Source organism: Arctopsyche grandis, chromosome 12 (genome assembly GCF_051622035.1).
Source record: "Arctopsyche grandis isolate Sample6627 chromosome 12, ASM5162203v2, whole genome shotgun sequence".
NCBI classification, from domain to species: Eukaryota; Metazoa; Arthropoda; class Insecta; order Trichoptera; family Hydropsychidae; genus Arctopsyche; species Arctopsyche grandis.
In genome coordinates this window covers 16,227,876-16,246,461 of record NC_135366.1, presented here as the reverse complement: position 1 = coordinate 16,246,461, position 18,586 = coordinate 16,227,876, and the positions used below count along the sequence as shown (strand labels likewise).

Below are 18,586 nucleotides of genomic sequence, written 5' to 3'. Positions count from 1 at the left end.
ATATTTTTCTTTATTATTTATAATATTTAATCATGATTAATGATAACGTTATTATTCTCGACTATGATAATATATTAACTATAGTTTTTTAATTAAACGTGGTAAAGAAAAACAGTCATAAGGATCGCTCAATTCATTTTTTTTCTTTTTCACAGTCTTACACCTCTCGCTACATAAATTACTGCATCGGTGAGTTAATCTTTTCGGTTTCAAGATATACATATGTACACATGTACATGTATTTGCAAAAAAATATCATGTGCCAAAAATAAATAACATACTTATCAACCTACGTTTAATGAATCAGGGCGTTTAGCTTTAAATAAAAAATATATATAAACCTTATTTAATACAAAAAGGCAATACAAAATATAATTCAAATTTTAACGAAATAGTGAAAAAAATCAAATCAATCGTCAAATATAAAACCAGACGAGTATGAAGCAAAATTTGAACGAAAATGTAGATTTCAGTTATAAAAATAATTAAATAAAATTCTTATTTGTTTATAAAGCACATAAGGATAAATAAATCGTTGCAATTTAATATCAATAATGACTAATACATTTTCGAATTTTGAGATTCATTTTCACTGGTGCAAAAACGTTAAAACAAATTTTTGTGGTCTTCAAATTGGACATAACACATTTCAACTCATTCATCCAATTCGGAAAAGGTACTTGAAGGTTTTTAATTTAATATAATATAATACATTCTCCAAGAAAAGAGAACAATATTATTGGTCCTTTCATCAAAAAAGACATTATCTACGTGTATAAAAAGGCTTAGGAATTTTAACGTACACATCTGACTCATTCTAAAGAACACAAAAGCTTTCCAACTGTACAAAATTCAAAATTTTTTTTAAATTGAAAACTTTCAGTCGAAACTAGACTATGCATTCATATACATACATAAGATCGGAATTTGACTATTTTATAATATATAAATTAAATTATGAATTTTCATGAATAATAATCACTAAATATGTATTTGCATAAATTATCTTCAAAATCTAACGATACACGTACATACATATAACAAGTAAAACACAGAAAATCTAAACAACTTCTAAACAAAAATTGTATATGAAAATCTTTTACACACATACATACATATAATATTTGCAATGCATACATTTTAACGATTTTTTTCAATGAATGATACCTTCGCCTATAAACGTAAATAAGAATATGTATAAATATACACCAATCACTATTAATTAACCTCAAAATACTTAAAAAAGAAAACAATAAAATTGGCATTAAATTTAATCATAGTCTAATCTAAGCCTTTCACCGGCTGGTTGACAATGGGCATGTGTTATCAAAATCGGGTACGATGCTAGAACATAATAGGTTTGTCCTGACATTGGTCTATGACGTATTGTGTAAACCGTTTTAGGAACTTTGGATATTCTCTTTTGTACACGGCTCTAAGTACTGAAGCTGGAGCCCAACCACCAGGATTTACTATAAAAAAAAAAAACAATTTACAAATAAATACAAATCGAATAAAATTTATATGTACATATAACAATTATTAAAAATATACCCACCGACTGAACAATATGTAATTTTAGTAGTAATATCGTCTCTCGTTATATTTGCACCATTTTTCGGGGGATCAACTCTAGTTTGACAAACTAAACACACAGTCAATTTTACACGCACACACTTTCCCATATTTTCCTGCAAAGTAAACATAAAAAAATGTTTATACCACACATAATCAATGTACTAGATCAAATAAACGAAGCGAAACTTACGGGATAGTCGTTGAGTGTCATGGAATGGTTACAAACTAGCCACAGATCGTGCGCATCTTTATCTTCGGAATCGGGTACGTGTCTCATGTGAGACCAAAATAGGGCGTCTCGTTGGTTCGCTGGCCATATTCGTTTGTGAGTTTGTAGGAAGACCATAGCTTCGTCTGATATATTCTCAACTACCGTCATTTGTTCTAGAGTAGCTGTTTTGACGAAAATTAAATGATTTATTCAGTAACTTTCTATTTGAATTTAAATTAATGCTTTGTGAACAATACGTACTTTCCCAATCGTGCCTATATTCTGGTCTGAAGAAAAAGTGACACACCTCATGTCCGGTCACTCCTCGAACTTTATGTACAGCCTTCAATGGATCCATCACCATTCCGTCGACTTCTTCTTCTCTGTAATTTTAAACATACAATTATTATATACTTTCAGATGTAAATGATCAAATAATACCCTTCTTCTATTACATATATGTCATCAAATGCCAAAAAAATATATAAAAATCCAGTTTTTTATATGTATGTACATATATGAAACAGTCCAAGTATTCAATGCGGTTAGTTCATGAACATACTAGTTTAATCATACACAAACTATTGGTTTTCGTTAAAGTGCTAACCAGCGGTGTAGTGCTAAATAAAAAAGTACCAGGGCGGTGTTTAATTTTTACGACCCTCCCCCCCCCCCCGCTTTTTTCGTTACTTAAAAAAATGTATACTAATATTGGTAGTACAAATATTTATAAAAAAAATCAAATACTAATTAACTTAAAAAGTTAATCAAAATGGTCTGAGTAAGGCTTATTATTTTTACTAACCTCTTATTGGCAATATAATATAGTTCTGAAAACTTTTTTAGATGATTCGATTTCGGCGTTATTCAAAGTGTATATGTATAATTTTTTCAATGGGTTGTTGTTGGGCTGTTTTTAATTTTTTTTCTGCACTCAAATGGGCATTTAAGTGAGGATATGGTTGTAGTAACCAAATGTTAAAACGAGAGTCTGCTCACAATATTTGGTATACAAAATTTTATATGAAATATAAGCAAAAATATTAGTACCAGGGCAGTGACCTGGCTTCAAATAGACTCACCAGGTGTTGCATGAACCTTTTACCTCTCAAGACTTTTGAGCTGTCAAAACGCCAAGTATTTAAAAGGGAAATTCTATGGAAAATAAATTACAACGTTGTTATAATTGCCATTATCGCTATTTTTTTTAAATATTGCAACCCGAGGTAAGCATACATACATATATAGAAGATGGTACAAATGATGACCTTTTTTTTTGCACTCTATCTTTGTAAATAGATCCAAACCACCCTGATCCCTGGAAAAAGCACGCTCTCTATTCGCAGTCTAGTCAATATAACGCCAAATATTTAAAAGATAAATGGAAACCACATTACAACATTGTTAAATTCCTAATTCTTATAATTTGAATATATTGCAACCCAGGGTAAGATTATGTACATACATATAGGATGAGATAAACGATTGAGAATACTTAAACTTATGTTTAATAGTTTGTGCATGAACAAACTAGTCCATTTGTCAATTTGTTCTTTTGTGTACACTATAACTTACCATATTAGTTCGTGTATGAACAAACTGGTACATATGTTCATGAACAAACGAAATGTACACTTGAACTATAACATATACACCATCATGTCAAAAAGATTTGAAATAAATGCAACTATGCTACTGAGATGATTTATGTATGTACATACTAAGTTTTTCAGTTTTGTTAAAGAACTGATTAATTCAAATGACAAGTCATTAAGACAAAGTGATACTACATAGCATCAGTGAATATACATTGAAATGGTAGATATATACATAAGCTTGAAAGGTTGTTCAGATTATTGACTAAATATGCAAATATAATATCTCCCATTTATAATATCGCATTGTATACATAGAAAGAAAAATCTGCAGACCTTCGATACATTCTCATATCTCCTTCTTCGGCGAAAATTTGCCAACCACTGCTGCCTTCCGTGCCGACACCTTCCAGAGCATGTTGCAGCTGTTCCATTGACACACGGTCTATCTAAAAATGCATATAAAATATATGTAAATACATGAACTACTTATTTTTACATAGTGTAAAAAGTTGTTTCAATCATACGTCTGGCCATAGTGTGTGTGTGAGGAGTCCGGGATCTGTTCGTGGTCCAGGCGAAAGGGGAGGTCCAGTAGAAGTCTGTCTGGAAGGAGGTAAAGAACTCAACGGCGATCTTGCTAGTCTCGCTTCTCTTTCTTCTTCGATGCGATCTAATCCTGTTTCTACTGCATCGTAGAATTCATCTTCCGGTATTGTAGAATGTGGTCCTTCCTATGGAATTAAAACGATATTAATAAAACAAAAAAACACGACAGCTAAAAATAAATTACATTTGAGCTCAATATGTTAATTAAAAGTTTTAATTGTATGACAAAAATGTACACATTTCAGTGCAACTGTTAGAAACATGAGATCGTTTATTTTGATTACTCTACATTGTCCGTACACGCTCTACATTTTCCGCATTAACATGCAAATTTTCCATGCAGTAGAATTCGTCAATAGGTTCAACACAAGGGCATGTGCTAAACACCGTTCGAATAAATCAAAATTACTTACAAACATTCATAAATCTAATTATTTATATTACATACAATTTACAGTGTATATATTTAAGATATTTATGTTCAAATATATGTAGAAAATTTAAAATTGTTTATTTTTAAAATATACATAAGTACTATACCAGTCTAGACTTTTTCTTTGGATGATTGTTCGAATAATAGACATGTCATTAGAGCGTGAAAATGTTATGTAAAATTAGTGTGAAAATAGTAATATATTATCGCTAGTTTAAATTTATAAAGAAAATATTTGCATTAATTAGTCACATTCTATACCAAAGTTTAAAAGAATCAAATTATTATTACATACATATGACTAAAAATACTCGATTGATTGTACATTTTAATCACATATTATTTAATCACCATTTAATAAAATTGGTTTTTGATTACAGTACTTTGACATACATAGTTGTTCGAAATAGTTAATTACTTTAATTAAGCAATTTATACAATGTGACTCTTTTTGGGAAATTCTTCATTTTTTAATAATCAAAAACATACATACGTAATGTAATTAAAATCATCAAACATACATTTTTTTTTAAATTTAAGCAACTTTTATATGAAGAATCATATGAAAATGTGTAAACATTTTATACAACATATTGTATTTACAGCTAAAAAGGACAAAAGAAATCACAATCGATAAACGACACGTCAACGTCAACCCTAAAATACGCACAATATGTACCAAATTAGCAGACAAACAACGGAGACAAGCCCACCGACAGACAGAAGAAGTTGGGGGCGGGGGAGGCTAAGCAAACAAAAACGTGTCAAAGGAAGTGAACCGAAATAAACATGATCGATAATTTAATCCATGATAATAAGAAAACGTATGCAACACTATGAAAACATGGTCACTGTCAAAAACGGTATTTTCAACATAAACAGTTTCTTGACGACCATGCATATAAACAAACCGTATAAAATAAAATACATCAAAACATAAAACAGGTGTGAAAATTTTATACTGCAAACATTTCAGCTGTGTTATTTTATGCACAACATCGAACTAGATATTTATTAAACATAGCGATATATTCAATTAGTATTGGCAAGGTTGTATGAGTAATACATACATAGGTTACTAGTCGGAACTGCCAAATATATGGATGTATGCAAACGAGATTGATCTATTTACCTTTTTCCAAAACAAAAACTTCCACATTACAAATGACACTGCTGAAATTCCAACAGGAAATCGCGTACTAAAAGGTGGAAAAACTGTATCGAGTACAGCGTTGACCTTTGATGTTCCATTTTAGCTAGACCGTGTGCCATTAAATGACCCACTAACAACCTTATAGTCCGGACCCTATAAAAGTTACTACCCTATGCATTGTCATTATTATTTCTTCATCGACATTTACGTTACGTAGTATATATGTACATATATTCTACGTACATAGCAATTATAAAAAATCTATTCGTCAGTAGTCAGATTGTATGTGGGATAGTATTATATAAAAAAATGTTAGGAAAACCTTAGACGACTTAATAATTCAAATGAGATGAAAGTTCTCTGTCACTAAAATAATATGAAGTACCTAGGCTATTTTAATAAAAATAACAAATACAACCATGTTATTATTCAAGAAAAAGAAATTGAGGAAGTTATATAAAAAAAACTTGTCAAAAATCACAATCGAAATCAAGACGGAAATGAATCGTATGTAGATTATGATCCATAAAAAATAAGATATTGAGATCATAATTTAAAATCAAAAGTTTTTCAAAAGATATTAGTAAGGAATTTTTTTGCAAAAATAGACATTAAGCCTAATAATCTATAATAATAATAATTATCTCCAAATTCCCTTCATTGAAATATATATGTGCCCATAATTATGAAAGTGGTCCAAGTCAAGAAAAAAAAATTGTTTAATCAATTACATATTACAATATAAGCGATATTAAACGATAAAAATCGAAATTTGCGAGACATTTATGGACAAATTTGCAGCATTTTTATACGAATCAGCGAAATTCGAGATGCTGAAAACTCGAAAATTGCGAGTAATACGTAAAAGTTACTAGTTTTTTTGGAACCGTTTCATCGAAAATCAGATAAATTGGCAAACTCTGATAGGAAACCATCGACCTGGAGTCAAAACAAAGGCTGGCCAGTAGCAACCAGTGGGAATCGAACCCGAGACCACTATGTTCGAAAGCATTTATGCTAACCACTAGTCCACGCTCATGGTAAGTTATAGTATTATGAATTTTTATAGTAGTTTTGAGTGTGCATAGATCCGTCAAATACCAAATTTGATGGATATATGTATATACATATGTATGTATGTAAATTTGCATAGTGAAAAACATTAATTATATTCTATATTTAAGAGGGCATGACACCAGCGCGTTGTCCATACAAACGTATTAGACTTCTCCCTTCCTCAATTATGGCACTAGAGAAATTATTTTTTAATATGCTATGGATATCCACCATTGGGTTGCATCTATCGTTTTATTTTTTTTACTAGTTATTTTTTTATAGGAGCTAGGAGCCGCCAAACATCAATAAAATCACCTCTTTTTTACACCCACGAAAAGAGTCCAACGTGTTTATTTAACGGTCGATTTAAAAAAAAATATGCGCATAGTTGCACAGGAAATATCTTTCTCATACCGATGATGAATTTTTTTTAAAAATTGGTCCAGTTTCGGAGGAGAAAATAGGAGAATACGAAACCTCGATTTTGTCAATTTAAAATACGTTTTATCTGGTCGAAGCGCAACTGTCGCATTCACTCAATATATATATATTGATATATATTGTCGCATTCACTCAATATATATATTGATATATATTGTCGCATTCACTCAATATATATATATCGAAGAAAGGAACGGCAACAAAATTAAGGTTTCGGGTGTACAGCCCTCTTAAGGTTGGATTAAAAAAACCCACAATATAATGTTTATTGAAGACATAACAGATTGTGTGAATAGTATAAATTCAATTAAGATATTGCCGAAATGCGTGTCACCCAGCTTTTAGTGTGCAATCGGTGGAAATTGGAAAAGCTAGGACCATCGCCGTGGTGATTTTCCTCAACCATCAATTATATCGCGTGGCCACCCCTCAGGGGCGAATGTCACGACTACTCTCTTTGATTGTCTCGTGCTATATTCGGCTCATAATCGTGTTTGTTTCTACAGTTCGACTCCATTAGTCTTTCGTTTCGCTCTTTTGGCCAGAGGCCCGAAGAATGCTTTTCATTTTTTTATTATAAACTGATATCGCATCGACCACTCCTTTCGATAACCAAATCGAAAATAATCAACTATGTTCCAATAGTGGTTCGGTGATTATTGGTCACAAGGCGCTCGCCCAAAAGTCACTAAAATCTCTATAACGGAACATCTGGCAGCCGAAAAGTCCACCATACTAACGATAACTATCATATCTACTAACGAGAACTCGAGTGCCAAATATTCCGTATTCGCGATTTTCATGACAAAATTTGTCTAATAATCCAATCACCTCCAATAGTACAATACATATGTACGTATGTATTGTACAAAATCCAAAAATTGAATATCACCGATTTGCATATGCCATGTCCTATTTTTAAATGTGTTTATTATAACTTATTTTGGTACACTAAATATTCCATTTTGTTGCCTAATAATAGTACTAGAGTAATTGCTAACGATTCATTGTTCATAAACAATTGCGAATTTCATAGAGCGTCTAAATAGTGGCCTTGCCTTTTTATATCAATGGTCGAAAAGGTTATATCAATCCACAAACTTCTGATGATGATACGTTATAATTAGAATAAAAATGTTATGATAAAAAATTTGAATTATTTTTAATTTGGAATTAACTTTTGTTTTTTTTTTTTCAAATTTATAGCTGTCAACGGTTTGGCTCTATTTGTCAATGTTGTTAGCAAAATCATTTATGTACGAAACAAAGCAATTTTTACTATAGGAATCAAATGCACACTCAATATGTGCGTTTACATTAGCAGTGTTTTCGATAAGTGCTGTCATTGATATATAACAGTTAAAAGTTCATTTACACCAGCACAGCTCAAACTGCACGTAAACTACAGTACGAAAAATATTATTTAGCACACTCTATATGTACACATTCATATGTTCCGTAATGTGCATGTGACGTAACCAAAACAGCAGCAACCAACACGATTTATTCATATTATACAGCAGTACATGCCATCGAAACGTATCAAGCAGAACCGGTTTTCAGCCACTGTGGAAATTTTCACGCATGGCTTGACGCCATAGTGGCGAGTGCACCCGTACTAACGAATGTGCTGCCGTGTGCATACGAATATTTTCGGATTTTATAATCATCAAGAGTTACTAAAGATCGGCGTTCGATGGATGATTTTCGCACAAAAAATGGCCAACTATTGTCAATTTAAAAAAAAATCCATGCTTTTTTGCTCTCTTGCTTTGAACACTACTGGATCGGTCTATCTTTATTTCAAAAGCATCCATCGACTGCCTAAGATTAGTTATTACAGGTGTAATTATGCCTAATATTAGTTATTACAGACTTCGGTTGCGACTGTGGTTACGACTGTGGTTGCGACTTCTGTTGCGATTTCGGTTACGACTTCGGTTCCAACTTCGGTTCCGACTTCGGTTCCAACTTCGGTTAATATAACGGCGACAATTGTTGTTGTTTATTATTAAATCTTATATTATACTAGTGTTTTTACCCGGCTTCGCTCGGTATTTGTATCGCTTAAACATGGCCAGTCTAATAGTAAACATTTTATTAAATTTATTGGAATAGTTTTATTTTATTTAAATTTATTTGAATAGTTTTATTTTATTTAAATTTATTTGAAAATTCATTTGTTTTTTTTTTATTAAATTGAACGTCACGGATTTTACGAACCAAACAAACATACATATGTAAATACAAAGTCTCTTTAGAAATTATATATTAAATGTTGTTGTTTGTTAAAACACCTGACTTTATTTTAATTCACGTAAAAATTCCTATTCCGAAACCACCCGTTGAAATATCAACGGGCACAACACTAGGTACAAATAAAATATGTTAAATTTAATAATTTAATAAATATGTTTCATTTTCATTGATATATTTTTTTCAAACAAAAATCTTTTATAACATTTCAAACAATTGAAATTGAAAACAAAATGTAACGATTACAATCATTGAATTGTTTTTTCGAAACATCGTTTCCTTTTCAAAATAATGTAACATTTAATCAACAATATAATCCATATATTGCTGCCACACTCGCTATCCTTTTCACCTCTTCTCGACCAATGGCATTTTATACGTACAATGTTCTATTGTCTATACGAAATGTTATTGGTCGAGAGGCGGTGAAAGAGATAGCATTGTACATAGGTTTCTTCATCTAATTATAGAATTAATCGAACGAAATAAACAAACATTATATAGTAGTTGTAAGAATGATATTATTAAATCAATTCAATAGCGCGATTTTATTTTTCGTTTATTAAAAATGACGTAAAAACTTCAATAGCGTCAATGAACGAAATATAGAGCTGATTCATGGAAGCGATCAAAATACACCAGCTGATTTTCTTCGTCAGACTATAAATTATACAATGACTAATGGTGATAACACGTATCACATACAAATGAGTCTACAGACAGGCGCACGTGCGTTCGAAACGAACCGTTCGAAGCTTCCGGATATTTTTTTCATTTCGATGAGATTGAATCACCGATTTTCATGGACGATTCGATCATTACATCACTGCGATGAATATATACTTACGAATTTTCTCCGAAATCCGTGAAAAAGGCGAGTCGCCGTCGCAGCCGTCATACTGCAGGTTTTCCAAACGAAACTTTTCTTCGACTCGAATCGACAAAGTTTTTCCTATACGGAGAAAAACTGGCTTTTCACACGCGACGATCTCGATCTCGATCGCCGCAATGCTAATCTCCGAAACGCACAATGTTTTTACTATCGTTTCAACTTCGCCCTGAAAGGAAAAGAGGTCGAATTTTCAAGGTTTCGCAAACGAACTTGTTACGAACATCATGCTCTACTGTTCTACTTTTGATAGTGTACACTTAAAATTGATAAGGCACAACAATACGAACACGAACGTTGTTACCCCATGAAGACAACATCACCCTCGATATATGTATACGTATGTATGTAATCGATTACAATAATCGATATTACATAGATTTGGCAAAATCGTCAATCGGAGAAAGTGGTCAAGGCTAACCGAAAACACCTCAAACATTGCATATATAAAAAATAAACACATCACTATCATAATTTCATATATTTATAATACACAACACGGTCATACATCCTTTTCAGAATATTTTTACTAAACGTCACGTACAAATTAGCTTGATGAGCGTGTAATATAAGCGAACTGTTTGAATACATTTTAACACACACGAATTACAGCCTGTTATTGCATGCGTATCTTAGAAATTGGATGAAATATCAATAGTTAAATCGGTGATACATTTGTAACACGGAAAGCGAATGCTCATAAAAATACTCAGTTCAATAAGAAATTTAAAAAAATCTCGAATTGATTATTTTATGAACTTATTCTCGCGAGTATTGGTATCACAACAAATACTCGATTTGAACTGTTAAATATTCTTCAACAAGAATTTCTCAATCCGAAGCTTATCAATGTGTACATACATGCTTAAAAATCGCTAATTTAAAATTATTTACGTATATTATAGCAAATCGTCTATATCAAATTGATTAACTTGTAATAGTTAGAGCGTGACCATATTTCCCAGGACTTAAAACGGAACACTGCAAAATAATTGTCCCTTCTCTCCCCACCCTATATAAAAAATTGTGTTGTACGTCCAAAAAATTTCAAAATTTTCCCACAAATTATTAAAAATTCCCTCAATTAATATTATCAAGGAATTATATTTTTTTATGATAAAAAAAAATCAATATAAGTATGTAATATTCCTTTTAAAAAGTCTTCTGTGCAGAGCCGGTTCGTCAATATGTGCAAAAAGTGCAATGCACGCGGGCTGCAGAATTCGAGGGATTATAAAACCGATCTCAATAGAAAATAATTAAAAATCATTCGCGATCCTCTCCGAGTCAGGAAATATTATAGTCTTTAGCCATAATATCAATTGAATTACACGAGGTTGAATAAAAATAGAATTTTGTACAAAAGTATTTTAAAGAATTAAAAGGAGATAGGGCCAAACATCTTTACACGCAGGCGGCTGGCCCCTTCAGACCGGCCCTGCTTCTGTACATCAGTGTACGGAGAAACCCCACAAATCAAATAATTTTACAAAAACTTCGGGACGTACGCAAAGCATGAAAAAACGGTACGTATGGTCACCCTATGTAATACACACAAACACATATTACATACATTCAACTAAAGAAATCTTTTACATAATGTTTAATAAATGTATAATTCAATTTAATGTAACGAACTGGAACGGCGTTCCGGCACATTTTTACATACTTCGCTCATTGTTTACCTTTTTGAAAAAAAATTAAGATGAATTGTGTTTAATTTTTTATGCATTTTATGGCATAGGAAAATCTGCTTTAAATTTAATTCATTGTAAATAGGTTTTTGAGCTCTTTTTCCTATTATGCTGTACATTAACATAAAAATAATATAATTATATGATTACTAACAAAATTAAATTAAAATTGTAAAATAGAAAATGATGAGTAGATCAGTAGCTATTAAAATAGATATACAGTCCCTGACCAGAATATTACGCCACCCCTCTCGAGATGCGTTTGGGTAAATTTGTCACGGTCGTAAATAACTCATTATGGGAACTTTTGGCCTCATTTTTTTTGTGATCTTATCCTTAAATGCAACTCTATTCACTAGCAAAAAATATCGGTGGATTATCCCTCAAAAGGTCTTCAAAAACAAAAGAAAGATGTTTGAAATCGGTTTGCGTCTGAATTTTGTTCAATATTGACGTGCGTTTCCGTTAAATTAATTCATTATTTTGTGAAAAGCACTGTGTTTTTTTCTCTTTTACTGCAACTTTATCATATTTCTAAGGTAAGTTGGTATTTAATATCTCGAAATTTTACTTTGTTTTATGATTTAAATTGCTTGTAAAACTTTTATTGGATTTTTTTAGATGGGTAGAAAATCAGATCTTTCTAAAGAAAAAATTGCAAGCATTACATCATTATTAAATACAGGAAAGTTTTCTCAAAACAAAATCGCGACAATGGAGGGTGTTAGTAGGGCGTCTATTAGAAAAATAAAACAAAATCTGGAGACTGATTGCGACCCCACACTCAAGCGGCGAGCTAATAGTGGTACTAAAAAAAAATTTGGCCCTCGTGTGGATCGAAAAATCGCCAGGCTTGTTCCCAAGAATCGATTTACTACAAAAAAAAATATTCAACAACAATTAAAGGACGAAAACGTGAAATATCTACGTCAACAATACGACGTCGTTTGGTCCAAGCTGGATTGAAAGTACGGCTACCTGCAAAGAAGCCAATGTTGACCAAAATAATGCGAAAATCTCGTTTAAATTGGGCCAGACAGCATCAACACTTCTCTCTGAATGATTGGAAACTGTTAATTTAATATGAAAAAAAATAATTATGAAATTAGACTAAATTTACAAAATCATTAATATGTGATTAATATGAGACCAATAGATTCTAATAGACGCCCTACTAACACCCTCCATTGTCGCGATTTTGTTTTGAGAAAACTTTCCTGTATTTAATAATGATGTAATGCTTGCAATTTTTTCTATAGAAAGATCTGATTTTCTACCCATCTAAAAAAATCCAATAAAAGTTTTACAAGCAATTTAAATCATAAAAAAAGTAAAATTTCGAGATATTAAATACCAACTTACCTTAGAAATATGATAAAGTTGCAGTAAAAGAGAAAAAAACAGTGCTTTTCACAAAATAATGAATGATTTTAACGGAAACGCACGTCAATATTGAACAAAATTCAGACGCAAACCGATTTCAAACATCTTTCTTTTGTTTTTGAAGACCTTTTGAGGGATAATCCACCGATATTTTTTGCTAGTGAATAGAGTTGCATTTAAGGATAAGATCACAAAAAAATGAGGCCAAAAGCTCCCATAATGAGTTATTTACGACCGTGACAAATTTACCCAAACGCATCTCGAGAGGGGTGGCGTAATATTCTGGTAAGGGACTGTAAGTTGTATTGTGAACATAATTTAGTAATAATAAAAAGCATTTAAAAATCAAATCAAATTAAATTTAGATGTTGAATAAAATTTTCTTTCTTAAAAAAAAGGCTTGACAAGAAAAGTTCCGGTACCTTTTTTAAAAAAAAAAGCACTGACTTTAATTATATAAAGCTTTTCAAAATTAGAACACAATCAAAAATAAACACACAACATAAGCAACATCCTGCAAGTTAAACGTTAAACTGCACGATGACGTACAATCAGACCATTTAATTATGACACTATTTAACTAGTCAATTGGTCATCTAATAAAGTACGGTCTTCAAGTCACACACACACACACATACACACATACCAAGCATACCGTATAAAAACAAAAAGTTTATAACACTCGAATCAAATTTGCAACAATAACAAAGTCGGCCGACGAGAGTCGAATTAAATTAGGACACTGCACATAAGAGACGTGACAGGTGTATATATTATACGTATATCGAGGGTGTGTTGGCTATATGGTATTGTAGGGGTGTGCCCGTAATTACCGCTCTCCCCTGCGACAGAGTGATGCGTGAGCGGGATAAGTGCGCGCGTAAAAGTACCGTGGCCTGCGAATGGCCGTAGTAGACTGAACTATTCGCAGACCATGTCTGTCAGTCGGTCACGTGGCCCAGTCGCTTGGGAAATGCATTTTCAGGCGTTCGGTGGTCTGTGCGTAAGTGCAGTGGGGAGCACGTGCGATCGGAGCGTGATGCGCGATCTCAATTCTCGCGTGTGCGTGGAAATTATGGGTTTAACTGAGCCAATTATAATGCTAGCTTCATTATATGAATATCTACTTTTTTATTTTTGATATATAATGTGACATACGATATAAAAATTAGAGAAATTTTTTCGCCTAGATGGGTCTCGAACTTGTGAGCCTCATACCGATTGATAACTTGAACCAGAGAAATGTTATAATTAAAGAGCGGACCAACTTTGCGCCGTTCATTGTTCATTTTTTTTTATTTATATATAATTTTAGCTATTAGCTCATTTACAAAAAAAATACATTTCAATAACTTATATCTAAAATTCTATATTTAACTTATATGTACTGTCCCTCACAGAGGTGTCTCTTTGCTCCTCGCAAGAATGCATCCATGGTCTTAGAAGACCTGATGCACTCAGGGAGGGCGTTATACATTAGTACACCCCCAGCTGTCTTTCTTTTTCTTACTCTACCTACAACTAAATTATTCTTATTTCTAGTGTAATGATTATGAATATCTCTATTTTTTATTCTATAATCTTTAAAATAATCGGGTAATAACTCATGATCTAACTTATAAACAAACGATAATGTGCTTAGCTTCAAACTATTATTAATACTCAACCATCCCAGTTCATGTAACATACTTCTAATACTTTTTAATCTACCAAAATTCAAAATACCTCTCATAGCTTTATTTTGTAATTTTTGTATTTTCCCTATATCTTGTCCACTAAACAAGTTAAGCACAGTGGCACAATAAACTACGTGTTATGATGAACCTTTTTTTTGCACTCTAGCTTTGTAGTTTACTCTGTTTCCTGGAAACCGCCCGAGATAGAAAACCAATCCTTATGAATGTGGTGAAATAAAAAAAACCTGGCCAAATAAACGCAACATAACACGAAGAAAAAATCCGTAAAAAATATGTATTTTTGACTTTTAAAATTCGCTAGACAATTAATCATAAGTATTTTAAAACAGTAAAACAATCAATAGAAAAAACATCCGACTATTGATTCCAATACTCACTTTGAACACAACAATACTAGATTTTGAGTTACAGACCGCAAAAGCCAAAACTGTAAAAATCGCGCATTTTTTTAAACGCTCTAACCAACAAAAATCATTATCATATTCGAATTCAGTGGGTCAAAATTAGTAATGATTGGTTAGCCTCCGCTCTGGTAACTCAAAAGCGTGATTTTTTGTTGCTCAGTGTTATTATTAAAGCCCGGATAACCAGCGTGCCGTTCATTGTTCAAATGTTGTAAATGCATTGTTAAAGGTTTGCCGAACCTTTTTTACAAAGCATTTACAACAATTGAACAATGAGCGTCGCGCTTTGGGTCCGTACTCTAGTTATTATACGATACACATAATATGTTACAGTTAAAATGTTCAATTCGAGTCGATTATTATCTTCATACATACTAGTGTGTTCATACACGAACTTAGGTCTGATCGACAATGCGCGGCAGCGACATAGCGCAGCACATTGATACAAAAAGCAACTTTGACGCGCAGCGTCGCGCCACTCGTAGTATAATTTCATATAAAAAATATTTGGCCGCGATGCTTCGCTGAAAACTGAACTGAAAAAGGGAAATCGGGAAACGGAATTGAAAAAGGAATCCAAAACCGGAACTGAAATAGGAATCGGGAACCGGAACTAAAGAGGGAATCGGGAACCGGAACTGAAACAGGAATCCGGATCCGGAACTGAAGAAATAATCGGGAACCAGAACTGAAAAAGGAATTCGGATCCGGAACTGAAAAAGGAATCGATATCGATATTGTCGTCATTGAAAATTATTTTTTCGATAACGTCACGGATACTAAGGAGCAAAACTTACATACATACAAAGTCTCTTTCGAAATTATATATTATTTTAGATGACTCGTGTAGATTCGACGTCTCTTTGTAATCATAGTATTGATCATTGAGTAAAGTGCAAGTAAAAAAATTCTAGAGCGTAAACATTTGGAAAATGTCGAAAATACTTCCGGAATTGCGTTAAAATGGGATGTTGCGTTTAATTTTAACTTTGATGATGTGTTAATTTATTGCCTCGTTTCCGTTTGTTATTTTATTATTGTAAGAACAGTTTTGCGTATTAATCAATTATTTTGATTTTTAAATGCTTTTTATTATTACGAAATTATGTTCACAATACTACTTATACTTATATCTACTTATACAATACTACTTATACTTATATAACTACTTATACGTATATACTTATATACAATATACTTATATCTATTTTAATAGCTACTGATCTAATGATCATTTTCTATCTTACAATTTAATTTAATTTGGTTAGTAATCACAGTATTATATTATTCTAATGTTAATCTAAAGAATAATAGGAAAAAGAGCTCAAAAACCTATTTACAATCCTTTATTCATCAATTATGATATACAACATTCGTATTGGTATAATGACACTTTATTGATATACCTATGTAAAGTAATACATATTACGTTACTTAAATTTTTGTATTATCAATGCATTAGTGAACATTGCGAATGGTAATTTTCATAACATTTTGACCACAATAGAGGAAAATAAATATCTACATATTTTTAATAATTTTTATTAGAAATTGAACCGGTAGATCAATAAATCGGCATGGAGTAACTATGTATGTACATATACTATATATATTTTTATATTGAAAAAAAAAACCACAACCAGCAAGTTTTAAAGTAACAAGTCTAATGAGTACACATTCTGTGATTCGATACGGTTGAAATATTTCATAGATTTTCTCGAAATGTTCGAATCTCACGCGTTCTGTTCCATTCTTCCGAAAGGTAACTGGAAATGACGGGCGAGTATTTTCCCCTAGTTATGTGACAATGAACCATCTAATTACATAGTTCATTCGAGAAAGCTTTCTGACTAGCACTATGTAGAAGATCCTCATTCAACGCTTTCGTAATATTTATATTCGAATATTCAGATGAATTGTAGATCGACTGCCTTTGGCTGATTTAAAGATTCATCAGTATTTTCAAACAATAATTTGTCCCATCCTGTGCAATATTTTTAACAACGTTGTAATGTGGTTTCCATAGGGTTTATCTTTTAAACATTTGGCGTTATGACATGTCAAAGGTTTTGACAGCTCAAAAATGTACTAGTTTGTTCATACAGGAACTAATCTAGTCATTTATAATGTAAAGAAAATAAAAAAAATGATAAACGAACTAGTTTATTCGTACACAAAATAAATTGATGTATTCTCAATCATTTGTCCCATCTTCTATATATGTATGTACATAGGTATGCTAACCTCGGGTTGCAATGTTTAAAAAAAAAAAAGCGGCGATTATAAAAACGTTCTAATTTAGTTTCCATAGGATTTCCCTTTGAAATACTTAGCATTTTGACAGTGAAAAGTTTCACTCGACACCTGGGGAGTCTATTTGAAAATAACTGTTAGCACTTAAGCTAAAACCAATAGTGTATGTATGAATGAACTAGTATTTTCATTCACTTGGACTGTAACATATACATATGTAATATTACTTTACATATATACATATGTAACATATACATATATATATATATATATATATATATATATATATATATATATATATATATATATATATATATATATATATCCCTTTGACTGCTACAACAACGATAAATCGTTGTTTTGAAATCGGCGAAGATTGCTACGACGATCGTTGTTGACGTCATTAATTGTTGTATTTCAATACTTTCTTTGAGCCACCAGCGCATCAGTGGCACGAAACATTTTTTTTATATACGTATTTATATTTATTTTTCAATCAAGCTTTATAAATATTTATCAATTTTTTAAATAAAAGCTCTTCAATTTCGGGTTCATCATCAAAGTAAATTTCGGGTTCGTTGTCAATGTCATATAAGGAGTTATTACTTGGGAATTGATTATTATCGATAAATTCATTTTCAGAATCAGTAGAGCTGCTGATTTGTCGAGTTCCTCGGCGAGGAGCTATTATTTCGCTTTCATCACTTTCACTGTCCGATATCATTTTGCAGAGTTAAAATAAATGGCAAAAAACAATAGAAATCCGCTTTCAATTATATAGGTCACGAATTCATGCAATCAATCAAATGCAACTGAAATGCATACAAAATGTTTATGATACATGTTGAAAAATTATTTGATTATTAGAAACTTCGCATCCTTGTGTGTCTCGCTCATACATACACAATTAAAACCAAGAAAGAAAGAGAGAGAG

The 18,586-nt window shown here is 31.8% G+C and overlaps 1 protein-coding gene across 3 annotated transcripts in view; it reads right to left on the bottom strand.

Moving 5' to 3' along the window:
- Positions 1-18,586, bottom strand: part of cert (ceramide transfer protein) — a 40,852-nt gene that overhangs the window by 469 nt on the left and 21,797 nt on the right. Inside the window, exons 6-11 of one of the 3 annotated variants that reach the window (XM_077442748.1) lie at positions 3,912-4,118; positions 3,721-3,833; positions 2,051-2,172; positions 1,769-1,971; positions 1,559-1,691; positions 1,300-1,472 (exon numbers count right to left, since the gene is read on the bottom strand). In XM_077442748.1, the coding sequence (XP_077298874.1) occupies positions 1,345-1,472; positions 1,559-1,691; positions 1,769-1,971; positions 2,051-2,172; positions 3,721-3,833; positions 3,912-4,118 (906 nt within the window). In that variant the 3' untranslated portion in view covers positions 1,300-1,344. Of the gene's footprint in view, positions 1-28; positions 1,473-1,558; positions 1,692-1,768; positions 1,972-2,050; positions 2,173-3,720; positions 3,834-3,911; positions 4,119-18,586 lie in introns of those variants that run through there. The other 2 variants (XM_077442746.1, XM_077442747.1) reach the window with 2 other exon arrangements.